Here is a 27,659-nt window from a genome sequence, read left to right as displayed (position 1 = left end):
CACTAAGAAGTAATGAGGGAGCTCTCCCCATAAAACAGCAGAGTACAGTGTGTTTAATTACTTTCTTCACACATTCTTGGATTCTTGAAGAAATAATGTGGGTAAAGCACCTGCATGTGTCTATTGATCACATTTTCCAGGACTTCTGAATCAGAGGAAAAGTTATCAGGTGAAGACCTCTAATTTGCAAACCTTTTATAATAGTTTAACAAATTATCTCTTGGCCACAGTAGTGCCAAGCTTTAGCTAATTCATGCCCTTTTCCAATTTGTGCCCTCAGACAGTTTACTATGATCTGCTGTTGCCACTTTAAAGAAGATGTAGATGGATCTGGACGGTAGAGAACAGGGGACTACAGGTGTCAGAAGAGGGAAGTAGAAAGAGAAAGCAAAATGGTTTTCAGTTTAACGCTGACAAACAATCTCTGTACGTTTATGAATTCACATTCAAGCAAACCATTCATGAAGCCAATCATAGAAACTCTCTTTAAATTGGGTTGAAGCAGAGGAGTAAAAATCTTAGCTTGCAGTCCTCTGAAGATTCAAATATTCATGCATCCAAATCTAAACAGCAGTATTCCAATGTTTAACATTATGCACACATCTAACCTCTGAAGAAATGAGCTTTAGATTGCAATCTGTAAGGCATGAGTTTCCTTTACTTCTGTGCTTCCTACATCAATGAGCAAACCACACATAAACAACTAAACAATACAGTGAATAACAATAATAGAGACCTAACATGACATCTGTATTTGTTGTTCATATCTGCTGAAAAAAAATCCAAGGACATCTCATATAAAAATACTTTCCCTTTAAGTACCTGTAAAGAGATGTTTCTTCTGAGATTTTACATATGAATTAGTATCTTTTTAAGCAACATGAATCTTTTTACTCTCAAATGTTAAGGTAGGAAATGTGTATTGCAAAGAACAAAAAAGAAAGAAAATAAAAGTCAGTGAATCATGTTTCTTTCCCATGACCTCAGTATAGATCATCTTAAGCAGAGAACAAATTTCTGTATTTACTGGAGTTAAATAAGGTGTGTGAGGTTACTAGGGCGATCAGATAAACCTGCACAGGACCGTTGATCCCTTATTTACAACTGGGGCATTGAAAAGAACTGCAAATGACATCTGTTTTACTGCTGGCTGGCACAGGTTCCAAAGAAAACAAAGGACAAAAGACACACAAGTTGAAAGGTGGCAGCATCAACAGCAACAGCAGCATCACTAAGACGTTTCCTTGTTTTACACCACTGGAAGTTAATGCTCTTGGTGATTTAGAGTCCAACCCAAACCCACTGAAATCACTGGGAAGTAACTGACTTAATGAGTTTCAAGTCAGGCCCACAGCATCTGATTCTGTTTAGGCATACTTCAGGAAGTAGAGCATCTTCAGCTCTTACCGGTTCCAACTGTTGTCTGGTGCCTGTAATTTAGAATGGTGCTCAACTATCTGCTTACAAGCATCCTGAAAGGCTAACAATGTCTTTCCTTGTTTACCAATGAAAAAATAAAACATATGAAAACCATTCTCACAGCAGTGAGAATGTTGAAAGTGCAGACAGTCAGTATGATAGAGCTGAAAGCTAACAGAAGTCCCCACAGCACTCCTATGCAACACTTTCTCCTTTTATTCTTTACAGTCTTTCTCAAGTTCCATAGAATTCTTTTCAAAAAGTTGCCTGTTTTGTAACGTTAGCTATGTGAGCTATTTCATACCCAGAGTATAGACAAGAAATCCAAATATGACTCTTTTCTCAAAACAAACCAGTATTTCCACCAGTAGAGAGTAAAGAGTAATCAGGTATCAGGTATACGACTAAGCATACAGAAACATAGCAGTGAGAATACATTTCCAGATGGAAAGTGATCTTGGATAGAGCAACCTAAGTCAGTTGTCTTATCTGCAGAAATAGTGCATCTGTGCAGACTGCATCGTGTCTGCTAATACGTTTTTGGTAAAACAATCCATGTGGAGAAAGCAGCTTGCTAAAAAACATCAGAGAAGCAGCTGGTGAAAGATCCAGTTGTAAAAAGGTTGTTTGAAAAGCATTTTTTATCTCAGCCTTACAGAATATATAACTAACACTGTAGGAATTCTTGGAGTCAGTTAGCCTTTGCTGGATCTTGGGAGCAGACCTATGTATAACCTACTGATACACTGATCAGTGATAAGCCTAGGCACATACGCCCAGCTCTGGGCATTTCTGACAGATTCTCCTCAGCCCTGCAGGACTGTGAGACACAGCACCAGCGCTGAGCCCAAGTCTCACCAGACTGCAGTCACAGCTCCAGGGAGACCTCACCCTGCTCTGGAATATAGAAGTGTAAATAGAAACACAGGCACTATTACCACGCCGGAAACATTTTGGATATTATAGCATCTCTCCACAAAGGCACGTAGCAGCTGGAGAACCAATCTGCGCTCTCCACTGCCTACTCTCCACAAAACAGCATCCATAGTCAAAGGACGAAGCGCTTCCTCAGGTCTCATAACTGGAAAAATCCAAACCCGACAACGACCAACCTCCTGCCATCTCTGTCATTGATTCAGCAACGCTTTGTGATTAGCAAAGGACAAATTACACAGAAAAAGCACTTGTTTCTTCCCTTCACTTATGTATAGCTAACACTGTGAGAATTCAATTGACCTGTAGCTAGTTTCTAAACACTCTAAATCAGTATTATTGAAGCATCATCAAGTTACCCATGCTCACAAAAGATGATCATACTTTCTTAAGAAACATCTATAAGCAGCAGAAGTGGAAAGCCAAACAAAGTATAGGTGGAGGAAAACAGAGACACAAAGATGTCTATAAAACCATGGAACCTCCACAGAAGCTTGTTTCACATCATATGAGCTTCAAAAAAAACCAGCAACTGTAATCTAATCACCCAGAGGTTTAACTAAGTACAAGCTAACTAAACTAAATAGACTAGTATAAATTGTCAAGAACACTAGTTAAGACAGCTCAGTTTTATTCATTTTTAGAATTAATTGACTGCATGACCTTGAGCAAGTCACATCATTGCACTGTGTCTCACTTTTTCCTCTTTGGGGAAAGGAATGCTAGTAATTTCTTAGTAAAATGCTTTGCATACTATCAGTAAATGGTCTACTCTCAAAATATTCAGAGTAATATTAACTTTTAAAATCTACATTGTCTAAATGTAACGCAATGTAAAAATTAAGCTGTATTTTAAAGTCCATTCCAAAATTGCTTTTCTTTAGCAATCTAAATGCATTAATAGCATAAACAGGAAAATGTGTCCCTTTACAATCTCGAACACTATTAGTGTAGTAAATTTACTTTAGAAAGTTAAACTGAAATTGCATTATTTAGCACTTCTACAACATTTCTTTGACAAATTGTAAATGCCTATCCCTCTTAGCACAAAATGATTCAGCCATTACCAAAAATGATACCTCACTGTGAATGTCAAAGAGAAAAAGAATATTGAAACAGACTATGACCAGTGCACAAAAAAAGCCAGAACACGCCTAATGATCTCTTATTTTCCTGTCATTTTTCTACTTCCCTACTACAATGAAACAGCTGTTACAACTACACTGCATGCATTGAATAAAATGTCAGAAAATGTTAACACCACTGTGAGTATTCCTGATATTCTGGTAGAGGTGTGGCTGCAGTTGTCATAAGGAATCTCAATCCAATATTGTTAAAGGCTGCTCTGCTGCTGCATTTTATTAATCTACAAAAGAATCAATGATTTTTTTTTTTTAATTGCCTGAGAACTACTGTTTTCTTATTATCTATTGCTTTAATAGTCTGTTTACTTGAAATACATCTTGAAAAGCAAACTATAATGAAGATGAAAAATTAAAATAATATTAGACAGCAATGTTAAGACTTGCCACTAATACATTCTTCAGATAAGCAATTCAAAAGCAAACCAAATTGAAGCTAAAGACTGACAAGCTCAGGAGGATTTGTTTCCAGATTCCTTTGTAACTTCTGCACATACAAGCTCCAAAGCTCTCAGGAGCCATGCCTGTAGACAAATGTGGCTATACGGACTCACCTGTGCCTTGAGCAAACCCATCACCAGAACTGCCCTCTGAGAAATACTTGATGAAGTCTTAGGTGCAAAAACTGGATAGAGTGTGAATTAAGGGGTGAAATTGTGACCCTGTTAAAACTCTACAGTGTAGTGAAAACAACAACCAAATGAGCCAAGAGCCCTACTGTCATTTGAGTGATACCAGTTTATCACATGACCTCAGATAGTTGTTCTGCCTCAAAGTGTTTCAACTTCTCCATCTGTAAAATGAGGATGACAGTATCTATTCACATCACTGACAAGTAACGAGAACGAGCAACTGAATGTTGCAAGCAAAATCCTGGCAGTCAAGTCACTACAATTTCACCCTAAGTATTTTATAATGTTTTTAACAAAAAAAGGAAGTCATCAAAGTGACATGGGGCTCATTGAAGATTATATCCTGAATTCCTCAGGGAGGGCAGCACCAGGATAACATCTCTGGCAAGCAGAGAAGGCATGTTAATTTAAACCTGTTTTGTGTCTCTTCTGGTGATTCCAGGTTCCTTCGTCTTCTCAGTTCAGGACAGTGTACTGTGTGAACATACACGAAATGAAGAAACATTGAAGGAAGGAAGCACAGCTGTGTCAGATTCCAACTGCTCTATCTACTCCTCCTCCTTCCTGTCATCCTTTTCAGAAATGAATTATTTATAAAAATGAACTGAGAAGGAATAATCTAGCAATATCCAATGCCACATCATCCATTATGCTACTTCAGAAGGAAATCACATGATTTTTAATGATCTACATAGATCTCTTCCATCTACATAGAATATACTTTCTAATACAGGTAAATGGCTGTTTCTGTAGCATATGAAAGTAAACAGAAGAAATCCCACAATAAATGCTAGACCAGAACACATTTTTAAAAAGCACAAACATTTTTCTTTCAGCCCAGTATTACTTCAACAGCTTACAGTCTTCTGTCATAAACATAAAACCCATTCAAGCACTTCTATTTAATTTACCTATTTGTGCATCAGTGAAAAAGACAAGCATTCTGCTCTTGGCAAATATCCACAAAACAATCTTCTTATCTTCCTCAAAACTCCTCTTTCTCCCTGACTTCAAAAGCCTTGTCAAAGTCTACGGTGCTCTTATGCTGAACCTGTTAACTGTCCTGCCCCATCTATATCAAATACTGTGCAGTTTATTGGGTGCTTTCATCTGAATACCAGATTTTATTTCCTTATGCAAACACCCTTTTTCCTACTGGTTTTGACATCAGACAGCTTCTGTTCCTGCCTGGGACACAACAGCCCTCACAGCTCAGAACCAAATCACAGAAGGCAATATGCATCTTCTGAGGAAAACTCAGGAACATCAAATCCCCCTTCCAACATCAAGAGACATCAGGATCCGATTATTCAGCAAAGGGAGAAGTCCAACATTATAAATTCAGGGAGAAAATAACGGCTATAAAGGGTAGGAACATCTCTTTCACAATAAAACCTAACTGTAATCCCACAGATTTAACCAGCATAAAATGAATCTCATAACTGACGTACATACAATCAGTTAATTCAGTGTTGTTCTGATACTTCATTGGAAGTAACTGTATTGATTAAAATCACACAAGGGTACTTGGAATCAAATTATTAGATCTGAAAAAATATGGATTAACATCCCGTTTTTCATATTAATTCCATAATACAATTAGAATAATCAGTAAATAAAATACAAATGAGCTAATACACATCTGTGTGAGTAGTCGGCATTCCTAAGGAAAATAGTAAAAGAACAATACTAGCAAATCCTACTTATCTGAACAAAACATAATTAGTATTGAATAATAAAGATTTCATTTTTATAGATTTGCTCTTTACCCCCTCCCACCTTCCTACAGAGCTTGCAACTGCCCAGTTTGCTGCCATTTAAATCAACACATTCACATTTGTTTTTATTGTTTTGAGTTTCAGGTCACCTTCCCCAATAACTAGTTGGGCTCAGACACTTATATGCATAATGTGAGCATTTTCTGCTGCTAAATGGACCTCTACTGCAACGTGGGGGCATGGGGGGGTGGGGGAGGAAGTTCCAGAAATGCTCACAGAACACTGGAATAATTAAAATAATTAATTCAGGACTGATACAGAGAGGTAGAATTACTCTACCTGACATTTTCCCTAGCTAGCCACATCTCTTTACATCCCAATTCTCTACAGTATGTTTCTGAAAGAAATGACCTTTTTTTACCTCCCTCAGTATGTATCTCAAGTTCTGTAAATTCTATGATGTCTAGCTTATAGGGACATCACAGAACCAACCTTGTCTTCATGAAATGGAAAGGGACCTGTTGTATTTCATAATTTATCTCCTTTCCTCTTTTTATCCTTAATGTTGCTGTTAATTTTTACATCAGTACTAAAAACATTGCTTCCTTCAACTGAAATTCTGTCCCTACCATCTCTCAACTGCTCACCTCCTTTTTAATCATAAACTCCAAATCTTCTTTGGCTTAACTGTCTCCTTAGAGAGGACCGCTGTAGGCTGTATAAAAGATAGCTACTTCTGCATTAGGTTAAGTAAATCACAGCATGAAGATGAACAGCTAATGCTCACTGCTGCAGAGAAGTTTAATTACTGTAATCCAAACCAGCCTGGAGACTCTGATCACACAGAATACTCACAGCTGACTTGTTTGTCTAAAATACCAAACGTTTCTGAAAAAATGTATAAATATGCAGCTTTTCCATTACAGTAAGTCTAAGAGACTACCTTGGGGAAAGGGTAGTACATCCTCCCCAGAAGAACCTCTGGAACAGTAAAGGCCAATAAACACTGTTGCAGATTGCCACGTATCTGTAGTGCCACAAGGTCATGCAGCACTTCCCAGGCAGCAGTCCATACTCTCTACCCCAAACTTCACAGCAGAAAAGCCAAGCAAAAGACAGTCTATCAAGAACACTGTAATACTGAAGAAATTGAACAGATGGAGTAGCATTCAGGCAGTCTCCTGGTTTCCTTCTCCCTCCTCACTTCCCAGCTTGGACTACTATCCCAGGAAGATGGGAGAGCCACTGCTACACAGAGAGGCCCAGAATCACTGTGGAGCAGCATAAACATTTACAGTAGAAGAAATTTAACTAAACTTACTTTTACAGGTTTGTCAAGATGTTTTTTGCAACATTCCCCTGTAATCTGCAGAAGCGCACTATCATTTGGTGAGTGCAAACTGAAATGGGGGGGGGGGGGAGGGGTAAGGGAAGGAGACAGAAAAAGGGGGGAAAAAAAGAAGACAAAGGAAAAATAAAGAAGGAAGGGTGAGACCGCTTTATCTTGTGGACCCCTAGAGTTTTGCCGGACTAGATGAGGAACCTTGCGCAGCTAGCGACAAAAGGCTCCTGGGCCCATTTCCCAGACTCATTTGGAACAGGTGCCAGAATGCAGCAGTTAGCAGACCACAGTCCGTAATTTAGGCTGTCTCTGAATACAATTAAGACAACCCAAGAAGAGGGGAAGAGAGAGAGAGGAAAACTGTTTGCCTATTTCTGCATGAGTATTACAGCTGTAACAGGAATACATCATACAAATCTGTGTTTAGGCGCTTGAGATTGAAATCATACAGATTTGTCGGTGACTTTGCAGTGAGCTGCAACAGCACTGCAAGAAGGCCTGATGAAAACTTGCCTAGTCTGCTACTCCTCTGCCCACCCAGCAGCTGAAGATCGCTGCAGAGATACGAGATACAAGAAGGCTGCAGAGATTCTCACAGCCCACAGCTGACAAGCCCAGCAATGCTTTGTCCAGAGGTTAGATATTTAACACCCCAGATAGTTCACAGCAGCCTGAAGCAAGACTGCTGTGTTCCACCCTTGGTCAGGAAGTTAAATCTCAGGTAGAAGAGCAGAAAATTAAGCTCAGAAAAAAAAGGTTAATGTTCTTCTGACAGTTCTGCTCTCTTACCATAAGGTCTGCTCCCAACATGGCTTACTGCCCAGTCACCCTTATCTGCTTCTTTGCCTGAGGACACTGCTGACACCTGTGGGGCTCTCAGGTGGACTGAATTAGTTTATGGTTCAGGTGAGAAATAACCAGCTGAACCACTGTGCAAAATGCTACAAGGGAAGAATGTGGCATGAGAGATGCTCCTTTAAGACTCCTCAGATTCAGATATTTGAAGTCAGTGACCTTACACAGTGAGAGTGAACAAAGCGGTACTGAGAAGTTTACAAAGACTTAATCATAACACACCCCCATTAAATTACTGGCTCCTCCTCCGTCCAGTTTATATTTAAGGTTATTATACAAATTGTTTATATGTGCTTATTTCCTAAGATGAAAAGAAATGTGACTGGATAACACTAATTAGCAGCAATGTAATAACTCGTAATGGAAGTATGCTTTTTTCCCCCTCCTCGTTTTTACTTCAAAACCCAAATTATGTATTCTTTTCATTTCTCTGTTAGCCAACTCAGCAATATGTATTTGTATTTCCTCACTAACTGCAATCTTTAATTTTAAGACAGCTGCATCACTGATGATAAAGCATGCAGAGATCAAACATTCACACTCTTTTGCCAAGTTTTCTTCCAGAAGGAAATTTACAAAAAGAATAAATAATGAAAAATCATAAATCTTTAAATACCCAAACTGCATTTGCCCCTAACATCACGGGAAATTACATTTTCATCTCTTTTGTAGCTATCTGACATTTTTGCCTCAGCTTTTCTCATTCCAAATGGCTGTAATTGAGCTCCATAGTTTTGGTGGTGTTGTCAGTACACGAGGTTCCTGGCTTACATCTAGGCAACACTAAGAAAAAACAAAAGTCGCTGGACAGCTTGCTTTTCCACACTATTTATTAACCTCTCAAATTTTTGTCATCTGTACATAGCTAAAGAAAAGATGTTGCTAAGTCAGACACATTGATTACTTCAGAACTATATTCGACTTTGTGGAATTCCAATTTCCTGCATGCACTGTAGGACAAGAAGTCAAAGTGCTCTCAGAGATGAAATGAGTAACTAAATGGAATCTGATTTTAAGATCCTTGACCTAATTCATCTGCCAAACTTGAAAAAATAATTATAAGATTCAAAAAATTCACTTTGCTGTTTCAAATATAAGTGCCAAATGCTACTTGTATACGCTTGACTTGCCTGAAGACATGAACCTTGAAAAGGACCTTTTTTTTTTTTCACTGTAATTACCCACTCTTTCTGCCTTTCAACTGCAAGAGATAAATGGAGCATATGTGCATGTTTTTACGGGTTGGGACAGAATCACACAAAAGACACAGCCATAGAACAAGAGTCATTAAATGTGACTCCACAGTACATACAGTCAGACTGCCCTTGCCAGCACTGGCAGGTAAAGCTATATGCTATGTTGCTCTACACAGCTGAAAGCAAGATCGATTTTCATATCCAAATAACTTTCCACAGCTGCTTCACTATAATGAATGTTCTACAATTTTTAGCATCTTCTTGGAATTTCTTATTTTCCTTTTGTTCATTGTGTTTGTCTAAACTATGACAACAATACTCATTCAATTAGGCAACAGTGGGAAAATGCACTTTATTCCCACAAAGAGGAAACATTTCAGTATCCAAATTGCTTTCCCTAGATCGCCCATTCACCTCTGAAATCTAGTTCTGGAAAGGTTACACTGGGAGCAGTCAAGTACTTGCTTACTGCTTTTACTCAGCATTCCTAGTCTAACAAATGAAACTGTAAGGCAGATTCCTTTTGAATAGCAAAATAAATAAATATGTATCACTCAGTTGTGTCTGTTGATGTCTGCTGATTTCCGAACTTTGTCCTCCCACTCCCAGTGTGTTCCAGGATGATCACAGAAGAAAAAAAAAAATCAGAAAAAAAAATCAGTTAAAATATAAGTTCACGTGTAAGTTGTGTGCCTTACAAGGTTCTGAAGCAACCAGCACCTTTCTGCCTGACAGTCAGTCCATCTTTTCTGTGGCTGCAAGCTGCTTGGAGCAGTACTTCCTTGCATCATAGCAGGCAGTACAAATCAGAATTACATAGGATTAGGATGCAAACAAATTGCTACAAAGACTGACATGAAAAACAAACAATAAGAGGAGTGAGAGCACAAAAATAACATTTGCTTGAAGAGACTCTTGGCTGAGACAAATGCAGAGTACATCTTACATGTTATGCAACTCTCAAATATAGAAGTCAAGGAACTTAAAACTCACATTGCTTACTTCTAACATTTAGTTTAGAATGCGACTTGTTACCTTGGAGATGGAAGGTTTCTCTCTCCTCCCCACCCCTCAGTTCTTCATCTTTTCATTTCTTCCTCATGATGAAACCCACACTATTCTGATCTGGTCTTTCAGGTAGCTTCACAATGCCTCAAAAAAAGTCATGCAACACTTACATATGGATATAGACACGTTCTTTCAAGTTTAGTTTTCTATTCCTCAGAAATGAGCAATGATTGTTCCAAAGATATTTTGCAATTGGGATAGAAAAGGGATACACTCTTTTCATTGCTCACAACACAACTGTGCTGTATTACCGGGTATTATTCATGATTTTTCCCATTATCCCAAGATAAATGCGGCCATTTGCTTATATTTTAAAACATAAAAACACCTAGATATATTTCATCCCAGTCCAGTGTTGTTATTCTTAGAAAAAGAGATCAAAATTCAAGATAAAACTATTTCTTCAGGACCTTTAAGTTGCAAAATTCCACCGTTTGCTGTAAAAGGTTCAAAAGGTACCAAGAGAAGTCTTGTCTCTCTCAACAATCTCACTATGCTGTAGAATACTTTATCCCTCATTCTGTCCTGAGTCACAGCAATGAAAAGTCCTCATTTCATAAGTAGGGATCATGTTTTTTTTCTTTCAAATTCATGGAAGGCTTCAAGGAACAGGGATCCCTGAACTGGATCAAGAATGTTACAAAGTAAAATTATTTTGACAAGTACACTGATAGATAAGCAGCAATTTGAATCAAGGACTCTTTTTTTGGTTATATTTCCCCCTACAATATTATTCCTTCTGGCATTATAAAAGATCAAAGGAGAATCGCTGACCACAACTACAAATTCCATTTTGAGATGAGTCTGGCTAGCTCTCTCTTGGTCAGACTGAAGTATTGTTATATGATTAGAATAAATAGGTTCCAATAGAAACTGCTGTTATGGCCTCCAGAATTCAGGAGACACAATAAAATTACGGATCACAGATACTTTACAGATCATCAGATAGCTGCATTGGATAAAAGATGATGAAGCGGCACAAGCATTTCTTTGAGGCATTGCTATTCACACTGGTGTCTGGAAGGAAGGCCTACAGCTGTACATAATCTCCACATGGCTAGAGCTACACACAGCCATGCCCCAGAAACTTCCCCAATGGTTCTGCAAAAATTTATCTTCCGTAAAACTTACTTTTGTAAACCTGCAGCCCTACTAACAATTCTGTTTACATTAAAGAGCTCTGATGACATATAGACCTTCACATTTTTCATGATGAAGTTCATCACTAACATATGAAAAACGTATTTGTCACAGACTCCTACTCACATCACACTTTTGTCTTTGTTATATCTCCTGCCATATGCTGTCACCATGTGACTCATGGCCAGAACTATATGCACAGCCTCTACACTAGCCAAATAGTTACAGGCTGTGTTGACAAATGAACCCTAAGCACCTCAATGCAAAATTGAGAACAGACATCTAAGAATATTTTACCTTCGCATAAAAGTAACCAGTAGTTAGGACTGCATGGAGACATTATTTAGAAATAGTTGCACAGAGTGCTTTTATGCAACCACTTTAAAACAGAAAATGAAAGAATTTATTTTTTTTTTAATCCTGTGTTAACATTTTATTGGACAACAGACTCTGGCATAGAACCCAGGCAAGGTTAGGAATTAGTGTATGCTTCCTACTGGACAGTTACATAAAACATTCACACAGAAAACAACTCTTCTACAAGTTTTATGTAAATGTTAGAGAGGTTACCACTTCCAAATGAGTATCTTGTCATTCCAACTATAAATTCACCGCTAGCTTTACTGCTTTGCCTTTCTTCAATTCAGCCTTGTAGGCTCTGAATTTCATAGGCATGTGAAAAATTTCCTTTAGTATTATGCTAATTGTCTATCGAACTTCACATCTGATAGTCTACTGAATATGTTAAAAGATAAGCTTTCTTCTCAGTCATTTGGGAAAAGAAAATTGAACTACAGGGAAATCAGAAGTGGAATTACTATGGTTTTCGCTAGAGTAGCTAACGTGGTGGGTGAACACGGTTACTACTTGTATCTTGCATGGACTCTTCAAGGCTGCATCTAGTGAACTGTGTTGTCATCTTCACAAACAATATACTTCAAAATGCCCATAGATGCAGTTAAGTGTTCAAAAATTGAAATAAGCAAATATTCATTTGCCCGGTAATGTTGAAAATGTCAGTATTTTGGGAATTAACACTTAGATTATGTCCTTCTCTGTCAACTGAAAGATCTCTTAAGTGTGCTTTCTTAAAATGCAGTTAAAGTTGATAAAATAGTAAATTATATTTTCACAATAATTCCAATTGTTTAAATACATACCAATCAGTATGGCATCCAAGCCTTACTGAAAGTTCAGTAAGGAACTACATACGATCTACATTTTTTTGATGTCAAAATTAATCAGGGAGGAAGTTGGGTAAAAAGGTAACTTTTAGAGGAGTTCCTGCACATCCTACAGAAAGAAGGTTTGCTCTACAAAAATATCTTCAAATAAGTCACTTTCAATAAGCTTCCACTCTAAAGGATTTCAAGCAATTACATCAAAAACACAAAAGAGACTTTCCAGCCTGTAAATTTAACAGACTTGTTTTGCGTATTTTCTGAATATTACTTCATGCACTAGAGGGAGCTCCTGCAATTCTTTATCACAACAGAAACTAAAGACAACACAGGGAAGATAAAGGCAACAAAACATAAGAAAATTCAGAAAGAAAAAGATATCCATATATCTTCACCTGGGATCAAGACTAAGTTGTGCTAATTCATACAATTAATCTCCTTACATCTTCTGTGTTTAGTATGCCTTCTTCAGAATATGCAGAAGCACTTTCCTTCTAAAGAAGGATGTAGGCTTTAACACAAAGGATACAGATTTCTGCAGGTTATTTATTTATTCAAAGCAGCCATAGAGATTAAGTTGCAGAAAAAAAGAAAACTGGCATGATTTTTTGAGGTGAGGTGTTGTTTTAATTGAATGTGCCACAGGAAAAATATATATGAGTAGGTAATCAAAGTCTGTACCATAATAAACATGAAGAAATTAAGTCTGCACCATAACAAACACGGATAAGAGGACTTCATTAACACTGCTCAGTCAACCTTCACTCTTGAAGCTTTGCTTTCAAGCACTTGAGTTTTCAGCGTCCCTTTCATGCAGACTATTTTTGTTGTTGGGCTTTTTGTTTGTTTTTGGTGTCATTTCTTGAGAACGTGGGGGCTCTTTTAGCAAACTGCTCTATGGAGAAAAGAACTGCACATTACAGAAAAGAACACAGAACTTCAACTAGAAATATCAACGTGGTTAGAACTTTTTTTTTTTTTTTTTTACTACCAACTACTCAAATAAATAGAATAATTATCATTAATCAGAGTTCTATCCTTCTTGTGGATTGCTCCCATCATCTCTTGGGCTGAATATACAAAGGAGTTTTAGGCATTTTCTGACAGCAGAAAAACACATGCAGCACCAAGCACCACAGTAGAGTGAAGATTCATGCTCTCAGTTGGACTGTCCTCTCATCCACATTCATTCCTGTGTCTGTACAGCTCTTTTCTGTGACATGCTGTTTTCTACTTTAAAACCATCATATATCTCATGTCTCCAGAGAACAACGGGTTATTTCTCTACTCCTTTCCTAGCTAGAGGGTGTAAACATACAGGGGAGACAAGAATCATTCTTGTTTACAGTCTCTGGCTGGAACTCAAAATGTTACTCTAATAACTAGAACCAGCCACTGCAACAAAAAACATATTCTTCACCATGGACACAGTAATGCCCAAGCAGTGCAGGACCAAAGACATAGTTTGGGAATTCTACATACAAGGCACACAGCCTGCATGGAAAAACTTTTATGTGCCCCTAATTAGTCTGTTTCAAATAATGTTTTTCAAGGCATAATATGATGGCTTATTTTGTAGAGTCACCAATAGCACTCGTTCCTGTCAGAACAAGCCCTAAATGTCAAGCTCCTAGTCAACAGGACAGGTTCCCAAGTATCATTGGGAAAAGCTCTTTAACCTGCAGTGTGCATTTCCCCCCCAACCTCAATGTCAGAGAGGTTTGATATATTTCCACTTAAAAATCAGCCAGAGCAAACTCTCAGCATGAAAAATTCAGTCTAAGCAGTGAGAAACTGGCCAAATTGTAAAAACAAGATCTTGTAGTGGAACCACCACGCAACCCTGCTGCCAGCTCTGCTGGTAATATATGGAGAAAGAACCACTACCTATTCTGTCTGCTCACTGGAGCCTGACCTCCCCTGTCTTTTAAGTACTCTTCTGTATATTTTCCAAAAATGTATTTGAAATTATTATTGATTTTGTCATTTTTTCTTTATGGTTATAATCACCTAGCAGATCCAGTTACATTCCAATCTATTCCATCAGAAGGTTCAAAAACTGGAGCTAGTAAGACCATTGCACTGATATCAGACTGACTAGTTAGAAAGACAGATGATGTGTGATTTTTCCTTATTTAATATGGCTTAAATTTGATTCTGTTTCCATTTCTCAAGATGTAACCGGAGAGTGTAACATATTCCACGTATTTTATGCTCAATTTAACTGTTACATTGTATTAAGTGATGCTCAATAATGTAATCCTAAATGCAAATTAATTCTTGTTTGGTGTTAGAAAATCTCTTTGCTGCCTTCTCCAAACAGAATTATTTTTAATAGATTTTAATGAACTAGGAAAAGCAAACATCCCCATATGGTGAGAAAATTTCAAGGCATACATTAAAAGAAAAATCTTGCGTTACTCATCAAAAAATAAGAGATGTGATAAGAGAAAAAAATAAGCTATGAAGATGAAACCCAAATAATTAGCAAACATGGAAACTAAACTATTATAGTCCTTAAAAATGGCTCAGCACAAGCTGTAACAGAAAAACACACATTTTTCTACATCAAGAGTGGAATATATTTGATTTTATTAGAATTATTTATAGTTATTAATTTCCCTGCAAAACTAAACCAGAGAAACAGATATAAGTGTATCATTAAGATTACTGAAGAAATGATGTTATCTCCTTCTAAGCATGTAATATCTTCTTGCAACATGAAAGACTTTGAGAAACTTTCTCTGAATTTCAGAAAGTCCCTTGCTCAGTCTGTCAGGCCATTATGGAGCAGCTTGCAGGCCTCACCCTTGGCTGCCAGTCCTACAAGCATCATTCCAGCAATAATAAGATAAAGTAATTCAAAGATATTCTGCAAACACTACCATTTCCCTGACTGAATGCCTGTCCCTGATGCATTAGCAATTTCTGCAGCCGCATATGACAGTGGAACGTACAAAATATATAAAACATATGAACACAGACTGTGTTCTGGTAGCTTGTTGCTTTGTATTTCAAATAGCTGGCAACACTTTGGGAATTTGGCCCTGCAATCATAGTTTTTCTCTGATCATTCAAAACTGACAGCAGGACACAATGATCTAGATGTGTAATGCTGTAACAGTTGTACTATTTTAAAATGCAGGAAAGAAGCTCGCATGCAGTAAATAAAATACTTAAGTATTTACTTCTGTTACACTTACCTTTCATTTAACAGAATTAGAACTATGGACATATGGCAAAAACACTGAACTAGAATTCATGAACTATTTCTGTGCTGTGTAGGTACTGCTACATTTGTCATGGGACTGTCTGAGCTCCTCCAGGACAAAACAAGGTGACAAGCATCTGTCACATATTTACTCTCTCAGTTTCTCTCCACTGAAATGTCTACAGAGCGTGGGAGGGAAAAGGATGGCTGTTTTATATGTCTTGGAAGAGAAGCTAAGTTTGCTAAGGACCTAATTCCTGTAAAAGTGATTGTATAATTTTAAGGTTTCCCAGTCAAGTTCTGTCTCCAACACAACTGAACATTACTTTGTACGCAAAGAGTCCACTTCTGCTAGAAAAGCACAGCTATCAGCAGCAGTGATAATCACAAGACTTTGCGTGGTTTCTAAAATACTCGGAACCTGAAAGTGCATATGCTTCTTAGCCAAGCATTACTGCCCATCACTGGGGGAATACCACCAGTATGGACCAGGATGCATTTAACTTGTTAGCTCTACCTCCTTCAGAAAATAATGCATCTTTCCGTTTGTATACTACATTTGACACTTTTGTTGAGGGGTCTTAACTCTCACGTACAGCTTTGCAAGTGCTCCTTTACAACACTGACTTTTCAAATCTTTTTAAGATGCTTACAGAGTAAGAGATACAAAAGTATCTATGAATTATTACTTAAAGCATGGAAGAATACTTATTATCATAAAGGGTAAGATTGTGTCAGGAAGTGGTACAACATTAGTGAATAAGACAAGCAAAAGGTACTGCATACTATTTCATTTATACATTTATTAAAGGCTAAATGTGGCAATTAAGAAAGTACCCTCAATGAAGCAGGACAGACAGAAAGAGAGGTGGAAGTAGTTATTTCCACGAGGGAAACATGCTAAAATATTGTCTTTATCTGCTGTTAAGAGATGCATTTTATATAACAAAAAAATCCTTTTACCTTTTATAGACATCACATAAATGCATCCAATTAAACTCCTTTATCCAGAAAGGAGGCATCCAAGGAGTTATTTGTTACTATAACCTTCCTACTCTCTCTATAAAATAAACCCTAAAAGTTTAGAATCTTCACACCCATGTCCAATACTATAGTGTTCTTCCCACACTATAATTGCAGAATGCCAGCATAGTAATAATCACAAGTTCTTTCATGGGAGTCCTGATCTGGTGAGACCAAAGGCACAGAATTCTTTATAAAGGGGAACTGGGAAATACAGCTGCACTCTGAACACAGTAGAAGATTCGCCCTGTGCAAAGCGCTTGAACTATGCCCACACATCAGTTAGACTCAGTACAGCCTTAAAACAGAACTCTGAATTTTATGATCAGTTGGCTATATTCAGGTCCTATCACCAAGATGCCTTTCTTCTTTGCCTTCACCACCTACCTTCTTTACAGGGAGATGATAATCAGACTGTGACACAAACTCTCACAGATCTTCCCATCTACCAAAAGTTTCCCATCAAAATCCAAAGGCAAAAATAAGCTGTTTACCTTACTATAATTTTTAGAAACTTGGCAAAGAGCACCGCTTGACATACTGTCCTTATCTGGCATTCCTGAAAAAAGAATACAGTAAATAAATACTGCATATTCTTTATGTCACAAAAGAGATATTTATTACTAAGGAATTTGACATCTTTAAAACTTTGATAACAAATATTCATATATGATTTTTAGATTAAAAAAAAAAAAAAAAACAAGAACATTTATTCTGGCAAAATTCTTCCATTAGAAAAAAAAGACAAAGTTAGCTCCTTAGTTTAAGGTTGCTAGAAATTATACTTGCTCACAACTTACTATTTGAAGTACATATACAGGAATTAGTTATATTTTTTCATTTGATGTTATCTGTGTTTTATTATCTGAAGTCAGATGCAGCACTGTGTTTGTACTACCTAGGACAGTTATGCTACACTGTGCTATGTACAATATACTGATCACAAAACATACGGCCCAAAATGTACTGATGCAAGAGTAGGCCATTAGATAGCATCCAAGTAGGCATCTAAGTAATCCTCTGGCAATTCAGTGCAAATACTTTGAATTAACAGAAGTGGTACATTCCAAAGACTGCCCTTGGACTCATGTTTAAACTGTTATCCCACAGTCTGACAGATTCTCATGAGGCAAAACCACACTGAAACTTATTTACCTGCATAACTAGGGTCAGAGAACAGCATGCCTGCTGCAGGCTCTCTTTCCAAATGCTAACTCATGTTATCAAATAAGTTGCATAGCATACCATAACTAGAGAATAATAATAGTAAGTCAGCCAGTCTGTAAAATGTATTTTACTAGCAGGACTCATAGTTGCATTCCACAGAATTTATGTAGCATCTACAACTATTTAAATGCTATGTGACATAATACAATCAGTGTACTGATTTGTGTACAGTTCTGTATGCAGTGGTATACAGTTAAGAAAGCAATCAAGAAAGTTCCAAATTATTTCCTCCTATGCAGAACAGAAATATCTGTTGAATATCTGACTTGAATTTAACATTTAAATTCTCACATCACAAACCAAAAGATGTTCATCGACCTTTTTCTTCTTCCCTCTAATTTCCATAACATTTGATTTGTATTTTCTCATACTTACTGTCATTGTTGGAGCCAGTTTCCATAACACCATAAGGAGGAGTAAGAAGTCCAGACATATACTGTCGGTATTTCTGAAAGACAACAATGGCAAATTCAGTCAGTTACAGATGTATAAGTCAGTACAGATGTATGCTGTAATACTTGTATCTGTGTGCCTGTTGCTTCGTACTTCACATGCCCACAAGCAGTTCGTGACTGAGACAGTTGAACATGTCTTTACTATTAGTGCTACAAGGCTAGTGTTCTTGATTTGAGCACACCATCTTTATTTTATTAAGAGCTGTGCTAAGACAGTTCCCTCCTTGATTTCCCCAAAGCATGGCTTGTAGGGTTCTAATAAATTAATATCGTCCTTAGTTGTGTGATTTCCCATACAGACTGCTTAAAAGCTTGTTTGAAATTACGCCGCTCTGCTAAACTTGAGCTAGAAAGCTCAAGCTTTATTGTAAGGATGGATGGAAACAAATCTGTGAAATAAGAATAAGACTCATATACCACTATAATTTTGGTAGCAGATTTGAAACAGACAGGATTTACTGCTAAGACTCCAAACATGTACTTCTAACACATTAGGGAAGCAAAAGTTTGGTTTTCAAAACTGTAAGGCTACGCAACAGACACAGCACCAATTCTATGTATACATTCACATAAATCAGGCAGTCAAATAAAATTTTGTAACTGTAAAAATAATGCCTTTTGTACAACTGTAAACTACGTAATTGTAATTGATGTAAGTAACTGATGTTTTTCTTCAGTGAATGTCAGTGACAAGATGAAAAAGGTTCAAAGCTCTGTCTGGGGCTTAAGAAATCCACAAGTATAACACCACGGGGAAAAAAAACACAACTTCCTTGTCACATACAAATCATTCAAAGAATAACTGATACATTCGAGTTTTCAATCACGCTATGCTACTGCCATAGTCAAGGATAAACTATTATAATTCCCTTTTTTGGAACAGCCACAAAGCAAGCTTGTGCAACAGGGATGCTGCTGATCAGCATAAACAAAACGTATTATGTGGTCCGTAGGTTGTGCAGCGAGCTGAACATGAACAGTCAGTAGAAATACACATAGGTTTCAAGTAAACACGCATAACAATTGAGTTAAAAAGCTTTCCTGATAGACCGATTTTAATGAAAAAGATTTGTCCTTTGCATTATGGAGCTGTTGGGATGCATGTGTTCACTTTCTAAATGCTGTCTGCTAGAGTTTAACAGATGCTTGAATTATTCTTTTAATGATGTTTTTTTCCTAGAGATGCATATGAAAATCTTATTTGTTCTAATACTGAAGAATGAATGTCTTGCATTCTAAATAATAACAAAAGCTACAAAGATTACATTAATCTTAATCCAATCCTATTTTTAGACGTGCGATTACATCCTAAAGCTTAGTAACATTATTTAAATCTCACCCATAATCCAGCTGAAAACTCATAGGAGTTAAATTATGTTTTATTCCAGGTCAGTCACACAAAATACAATCTACTATTGAATTTGAGAATAAGGCTCTCCTATTTTCTTTCCCAAGCCATTCACTTTCCCATGCTTTGTTTCCAGTCCTATGCCTGAAACTCAGCAAGAGGAATAACACAAGAAGTAACTACATTCTCAGTTCAGTAAGTAAGCCGTACATATAAAACAAGGGAAAAGACTCATTTTGGTTGACAAAATGAGAGAAAGGAGAACATGTTATAAGGGGCTGAAATCACATTTTATTCACAGAGTAGGTAAACCCTTTGTTCTATTTTTCTACTTAATTTCATCTTGGAATTCGGTTTAAAAATGGAAAGCTGAAATGTTTCATTGGAAATAAGATTAAAATCAAATTAGATCAATCAGATGATATTCGGTTCTTTGTTTTGTTTTATCCAAGGTAGCATTTTTCCAGAAATACATCATTAGTCCACATTTAATGCACCTTGACAAGGAACTTCAATAGTAGGACAACAGTAATTTTCTCTTTTTAGTTTTCAAATATATGCATTCCCTATATCACACTCACAATCATCATACACTGCAGAGCAGTTTTCTTTCATTAATTCTCTAATATTTCTCCTGCTTGTTCTTCTTATGAAATAAAACAGAACACCATGCAATTTCCACGAAATTTTGAAGCCTAGCTACCTGCACAAGTCTTGCAGGTAGAATAAGCCAGAATTGCATATAGCACATGAAGAGGATAGAATCGCTTGCTATTGAGTACCAAATGTGCATAATTTCTGCTTAGGGATAATTCCTCTGACTTTCTTATGCAACTGCCCTGTACAACATAAGCTGGGAAAAAACCACACAGTTTTTTGCCATGAAGCAGTAAAATATCCAAAGATATTTTAAGAAGCTGTCACTTTGCAGGTTTTGGAACACAATGCATCTTTCAAAGAAAATTAAAAAACAATAAAAAACATCTGACTTTGGATGGAGGTCTGATTTTCACCAAACAGGCAGGGAAGACAGATGCAGTTTTGCACTCCGCTGTATTATTTGCTGCATTATTTACACTCAGTGTAAGTTTTAGGAACACTAGAAGACTTCTCATTTACGGAGGCCCCTAGCCATACTGAGCCCCACCTGACACTCAGGATGGCAAAGTCCGAAAAGAACATAAGCATAGGCTGCCAAGGACTTGCACTTTGTCATCTTCCACACGAAAGCCCTAACCTGTCCTGGGTAAGTCTACTGAGGAGACTGAAGGAGCAAGCACAGCATAGTGCAGTCTTTGCAGAAAGTCAGGCAAAATACCAGAAGAGGCACCAGTTCCGGACATGCCCTCAGAAGGCTCATCTGTTCAGACTCCTCCAGCAGATTTCAGTATAAATTAAGCTACCTTCTATACCTAGGTACCTTGAGGGAAGGCTGACAGGACTGCCTACACATGGAGTCCGTAAGATACCCGGGTTTGGGGAGGAAGGCACAATTTACACCTAAAATGTTGCCAGCTTATCAGCCAAGTTAAATGTCAAAGGACACTAGTCAAAAAGTATGGTAAATGCTGTCCACTGGGAAACATAAATATGCAAAAATAAAAATAACTGCATAAAAATTCACAAGCTGAGCTCCCTCAAAGCTGAGACAATCAGGAGAACACAATAATTGAGCATGTAATATCTGTTAATGAAAAGAAAATGCAATCAGTAAAATTTTTCTGGTAGATGACATTTAAAATGATCCTGAAGATAAACAGACTAAATATTTACAAAAGGCTTCTGAGAGTGTATTCCACTGTTGGAGTGTCCTCTGGATAAGGTTTCATTGTGAAACTATCATATAAGCTTGTTTATTAGCAGTTGTCATGTTCTGTAAATCCAATGTGACAGCAGGTTTTAGAACTACACTCAGTGACCTATTCATTCAGTCTTCAGATTTCTACCAATTTACAAACTCTATCACGCAATAGCTTAAAGATCAGACACTTCTTGCAGCTAATCTGACAGCACAAGTAATAAAGACCATATTTTTTTCTTCCAGTTAGTGACTATCCCACATCCACACAGTAGTAAAAATTAACATGACCTTTCCAGTCACTGCTATAGCCTAAAGCACAGAAGAGCACTGGTGAGGAGCAGCAGAGGATGGGAGGAAAGGAGGAAAAGATGAATAACAAGTAGCATGCTTTCCTCACTGGGGATGTGCTGGAGGTGAATTTTCATGCAAACAGTTTTTAAAGGCGCCTCTTGGTTAGCTGGTGATGAGTCTCAGCTGCCTTCACGACTTCACTGGATTTTCTTCTATACCACAAATGCACTTTGGTAAATTTTTTATATGATTATGTTTAGAAAGGCCATTACTATAATTCCAGCACAAACTCTGTTTGAACCCCTTACGCATCTCCTATTGTACACAAGGCGTATAAAACATCTCAGCATTAGTCTCATCTACTGCAAGTACTGAAGACCTAATCTCTGTTTAAAGGGAAAGACTGACCAAAAGAAGAGATCTAATACAAACATTCCAAAACAAGCCAGGAAGATGCAAAGAAAATTGAGGTGTCTCTGTTGTCTTCCACACATGTTGCATAGCAAAGCATCAGTATTAACACAACCAGCTCACAGATTTATGCCCAACTGGTCAAGATCCACTCCAGATATACTCCTAAGTCCAGCAGTCCTCTGGTCAGGAAGGAGTAACTATGGGCTGTTCAGTAAGAACTTCACTTGCAAAGCACTAGGGAGCCAAGCCCAACTTCTAAAGGTTCTAAAGGTTCCCCATGCCATAGTGAATACACATAACTGGAAGTGACAGTCTTCTAACACTGAAGGAGGTTATGCAGACCATAACACACACAATCTTATCTTTCTTCTTAACGTCCCCACTCTCAGCCTCAAAACACAATGCCACTATGCACTGCCCTGCCCCATGGCCATAAAACACTGGGTGGTAAATCCTCTTCTGAAGCTGCTGGATCAATGTAACCTCAAGACCCTGTATTATCAGGTGCGCTCCTGCTGCCTCCAACTCTACCTACCACCAGTTGCACAGAAGTTAAAGTAGATTATGCATTACTTGCAGACTTGTCAGTGAGACAAAATACATTGTAATTCATTTCAGTTCTAGAAATCTTAGTTCAAACATCAAGTTGACCTTTCCACACATTCTTCAAAACCTCATGTAACTATTCTATTAGATGATGTTCCTTTGACTGTTACTTGAGTTCTGTGATCCTCTCTGCTATCTACCACAACTCCTGTTACTGTTCCTCCTAGGGGATATGACATGTAGCTATTCACTGTAGGCCAGCTTCTCTATTTTCTTTTAATAATAAATAATTCATCAGTGATGCTCTCAGTGCAGCTCTGTTCTTCCTCTAAGTTGGTTGTGCCTGTTATATCATTTTGAAAATAAACTCCCTTGTGAGCTCAGCATGGTGCCATGTTTCTTCTCCTTCCTCCAGAACAACAAGAAGAGATGTGAATGAGTCCAAAAGATCTCTAGCTCCCCTTTTCATTTCCCAAAGCAAGCACGGATTGGCATCTAAAGTCTAGATCTTTGTCTTTAGATCCAATTCTTCCCCTTACAAACATCACTCTTAAATGAAGTAACTGAACTAACAGACAGGTAAAATCTCAGGTAATCAGAACAAAAGAAAAATGACTTTGACTATACTTTGTATAGAAGTAGAAAACTGGCTGAACAGTGTGACAGGGCTCTGACAGCTTCTCAAACAAGAAAGAACTGGACTCTCTCACAATGTGCTTCAAGTTTGGGCTACATGTAGTAATAGCTCTGGCCCCATCTACAAGTGAGGTCCATTTGGGCTGAGAGAGCTTGCAGAACTCAAGGCTCCCTCCCTTTCAGGACTGTAGCCTTGACCTCTTCATATAGGATTTTGCTGGCATCCTCAGCTCTGCTACCCAGCAGGTTGGCTACAGCAGAGGATCTTCCTCACCTCTAGCATAGGTATCCAGTCATCTACCTCTTTCTGCACGCTAAGATGTGCTTCATGAGTAATGTTGCACAGCTTGCATGCACCTCACTGTGCGTCTTTGCACTTGAAATCAGTTTCAGTTCATTAGGCACATATACAGCACAATAGGATATTGAAGGGTGTTTATCTCAATACCAAGGGGAATTTCATGTTGAAACTGTCTAACTCTCCATATTAGAACAGAGAATACCAAGAATCCTGAATATTGCTAAACACTAGCGTTTGTGATTCCCAAGACATCACCCAAGTTACAGGTAACGGAACAGAACTGAAATATTTCTAAAGGAAAGGGTAAAGACAAATCAGAATAAAAACCAAACAATATCACAAGAGAGAAAGCATCTTGATGTATAGTGGAAAAATAGAAAAAGAAGATTCTACCACACGATTCATTGAACAGACTCTTCTATGTATGTCAGTCTACTCAAGTAATTAAAAAAAGATACACAAGACTTGTAATAGCAGAACTGAAGTACTATTTAGTTGTATTGAGATAAAATAAATACAGGAAATGCCTGTACTTGCTGAACCAGAATTAGTACAGATTATATAACAGCAGATGAATCTGCATCTTTTCTACCATCTACTTACCATCTTCTGAATGTTTCTATATGGCTCTAATCAACTGTGCTCTTGACTTTATTTGATCTCTTTGTTTTGGAGATATATATTTTTCTGTCACATTCCTGCTTAAATCAATTTATCATGCTTGAAAACCTCTGTATGCAGAATTTGCTCGATCACAGAATCCCCTTGAGTCTTAGTTGAACAGAGAAATGTACCCTGCTCACTGAAATCATGCCAAATAGCAGACTTGGCTACCAGATAGAAATCCAAAGATAAGACTGCACTGCAAAAAATCAAATCCAAGGAAATTAGAGCATGAGCAATCATTAAACAAATTACACAGCCTATTCTGCTCCATCTCATTTAAAGATAGAAATGACATCATGCAGCCCTCTGATTCTGTCTCCTGGAAGAATCCACTCAGGAAATGCAATTGGGTGGAGATAGGACTTGTTTGGGAGGGGTGGGAAGACAACATGTATATTAAAAAGGGCAAAGGAAATATATAAAGAAGAAAAAACAGGCCATCTGGGTTACACATTTTTTTACTGCATTTGTGTAACCACTGAATAATGCAGTTATGGCAAAAAAAAAAAAAAAAAAAAAAAATCCACTATATAACAATTCAACTGCCCTCAACATGAAGTTCATGTTTTCAAATATACCTGAAAAAGAGCATCCTGCAATTCTGTATTTAATTTTTTACAATCACGTCTGTGTTATTTGTTCACATTAAAATGAGATGACAATATCTGTCAGTGGTGGTGCTCCAAACTCTATACAAGATCAGAAAAATCAAGCAGTGCTCCACTTTCTTCCTTTTTCATTATCACTGGTAGGAGAGATGGAGCAAATCGCACCTTAACTGGAATTTTCTGAATGATGCAGAATGTAATTTCACCCCAATTGAAAACGTTCTGCAAAGTTAAGAATTGCAAGTCTGCATCTTGATTAGCAAAACCAACAGAAAACACTTGAAAACAAAGTGCTGAGCTACATTGAGAAAGACATTATTTTAATATAAGTTTTCCTACCACTACAGCCAACCTTTAAACCAACAGTGACAGCACTTGTATTAAGTCTGGTGTCATCTCATGAGTTGTGTACAGGGCAAACCTACTCCAAGAATAATTTCTAAAAGTTCTGGAAGCAGAAGACCTCCTTTCATTTTCAGCGACATTTTCTATTTTTCAGACATAATCCTTCAGTGAGAGGAGAACCAAAGATGTTCTTTCAGGAGGACTCAGTCTGGGTACACTATGCAAGAAAAGAGCCTGAAAGAGATATTGGATACATGTACTAACAGACTTACAAGATGAAGATAAGGCTGGTAATTCTCAGCTCATTGTCTGGGCAGCTATGAGCTGCTTTCTACATCATACTCTCCATATGATACTTCTACCTGAACAGATCCCTTTCATCCTTCTGGAGCAGAGCTTCAGCTCGGACAAAAGGTCACACCAGAAAGAGGCTTTTGTTTTTAAATAGCTTTAACAGTAAATTCTGTTTAATTGCATAATGTGCATACCTTTTATCTGATCACATACAGTAAGCTGCATTGCAAATTCATGTGCTAGAGAAGTCAGAATCAGCAAGAGCCTCTAAACGAAATCATTGCTCCAGCCTGAGATCACCACCTTTCAAATTATCAAGTTCCAATGCGCACAACCAATGCATCTTTGCAAGAATGCTATGATAAAGGCAGTATCTGAAGAAGAGTAACTAGCTATGTACCACTGATACAGGAAAAGTGCAAAGCTTCCAGGGCAGGCAAGGCTCCAGCAGCAGGCTGAAGTCATGCTCCTCTAGTGGAATTCTGTAAGGTCAGCACAAGGTCTGTGCAGTACTTAAGTCTAAAAATAGGTTTTAAGTGCAACTTAAATGACACTTAAATGGCCTGGAACTGACACTGTGCAGCAGTGGCTTCATCCATTACACATCAACAGTACATTTTCTTCTCTACTCTCACAGATTTCACAAGATTTGAAACAAAAAAAAAATAAACTGGTGAGCTGATTTTTAATTCTGCTTTCAGATTTATAACCTCCAAACACAGAAGCATGTTGGTCCAGAAATTTGTTTTAATCCGGAAAGAAACTCTGGGTTAAATATTAATTCCTCTTGAATCAATACAAACCTCTTAATGAGTTCAGTAGGATCAGCCTAATGCTCCACCTTCACTGCCTTTGCTTCTCACAGAAACAAGCAAACATCAACTTTCAATGTGCCTGTTTCCACTACAGTTGTGCCTAACAATAGCGAGGATATTTTGTTAATGCAAATAAATAAACATACAGGGAAATTTTCTTTGTAATATCAGTCTTATTTCAATGCTTTAAAAATTATTTTGATTACAGCGAGTTGCTTTAAAAGCAGCTTGTGAAGCTCTCTCAGCAACACTGCTGTGAAATCAAAACATGTACAATACTAAATAATTAGGGAGAAAATTTGAAAGCAAACTGCATAATTATAATTCAGAGAGTATGACTGAACATAACCTACTTTTTCTAGTGTATGGAAACAACCATATTCCAGCAAAGAATCACAGAATCATAGGGGTTGGAAAAGATCTCTGGAGTCCAACCCTCCTGCTGAAGCAATGCTGAAGCATTAAGTTGGTCATTCTGGAAGACCTGGCTTTAAAAAGGATACTGTAATTCTTATATTTGGTTATAAAAATGACATACTTGATGGCAAACTCATTGGGAAGCAAACTGGTTTTCTGAACTTTTATGCAGCCATTCCACTTCAGCAAACAACCATTTCTTCTTCTTCGTACCCATATTGCACACAGTCAAAGTAATTTCAGTGGTATACCGAAATCTCAACCTATCCCATTTAGATAGGTTAAAACAGCCATGATAGAGCGGGCTGTCATTGCCAAAGTAAAACAGCTTTTTAGTCCCATTCAGTTGTTTAATTTTTAAATATCTTTGTATCTTGATCCTTTTTAATGGAATCATATTTTGTTTAAAAGATGACAAAAAGGTAGTAATAGATATACCACAACACCTAATTCTCATGAACCCTGGCCATTCTTGCTCCAACCCCACTAGAAGAAAGGCACTACAAGGGCTAAGATTTCCACAAAGCAAGCAGCAATGCTAGAAAATGAACTCACTGTTTTTACACAGGGAGCAGAGCAAATCAGTTTGAGTTCTCTATCTCATCTACTTCATTGGATGACAGCCAGCTGAGCAG

At 37.6% G+C, this 27,659-nt stretch overlaps 1 protein-coding gene across 5 annotated transcripts in view; it reads right to left on the bottom strand.

Annotated features, from left to right (window-relative positions):
• RAPGEF4 (Rap guanine nucleotide exchange factor 4) overlaps positions 1–27,659 on the bottom strand; it is a 141,162-nt gene that overhangs the window by 59,051 nt on the left and 54,452 nt on the right. For all 5 annotated transcript variants that reach the window (XM_052675641.1, XM_052675642.1, XM_052675645.1 and 2 more), the window contains 2 exons: positions 18,463–18,535; positions 17,355–17,419 (listed from right to left, as the gene is read on the bottom strand). In XM_052675641.1, the coding sequence (XP_052531601.1) occupies positions 17,355–17,419; positions 18,463–18,535 (138 nt within the window). The remainder of the gene's footprint in view (positions 1–17,354; positions 17,420–18,462; positions 18,536–27,659) is intronic.

Source organism: Tympanuchus pallidicinctus, unplaced genomic scaffold (assembly GCF_026119805.1).
Source record: "Tympanuchus pallidicinctus isolate F22 unplaced genomic scaffold, pur_lepc_1.0 scaffold15, whole genome shotgun sequence".
Lineage (NCBI taxonomy): Eukaryota > Metazoa > Chordata > Aves > Galliformes > Phasianidae > Tympanuchus > Tympanuchus pallidicinctus.
This window is presented reverse-complemented; position numbering and strand designations above follow the sequence as displayed.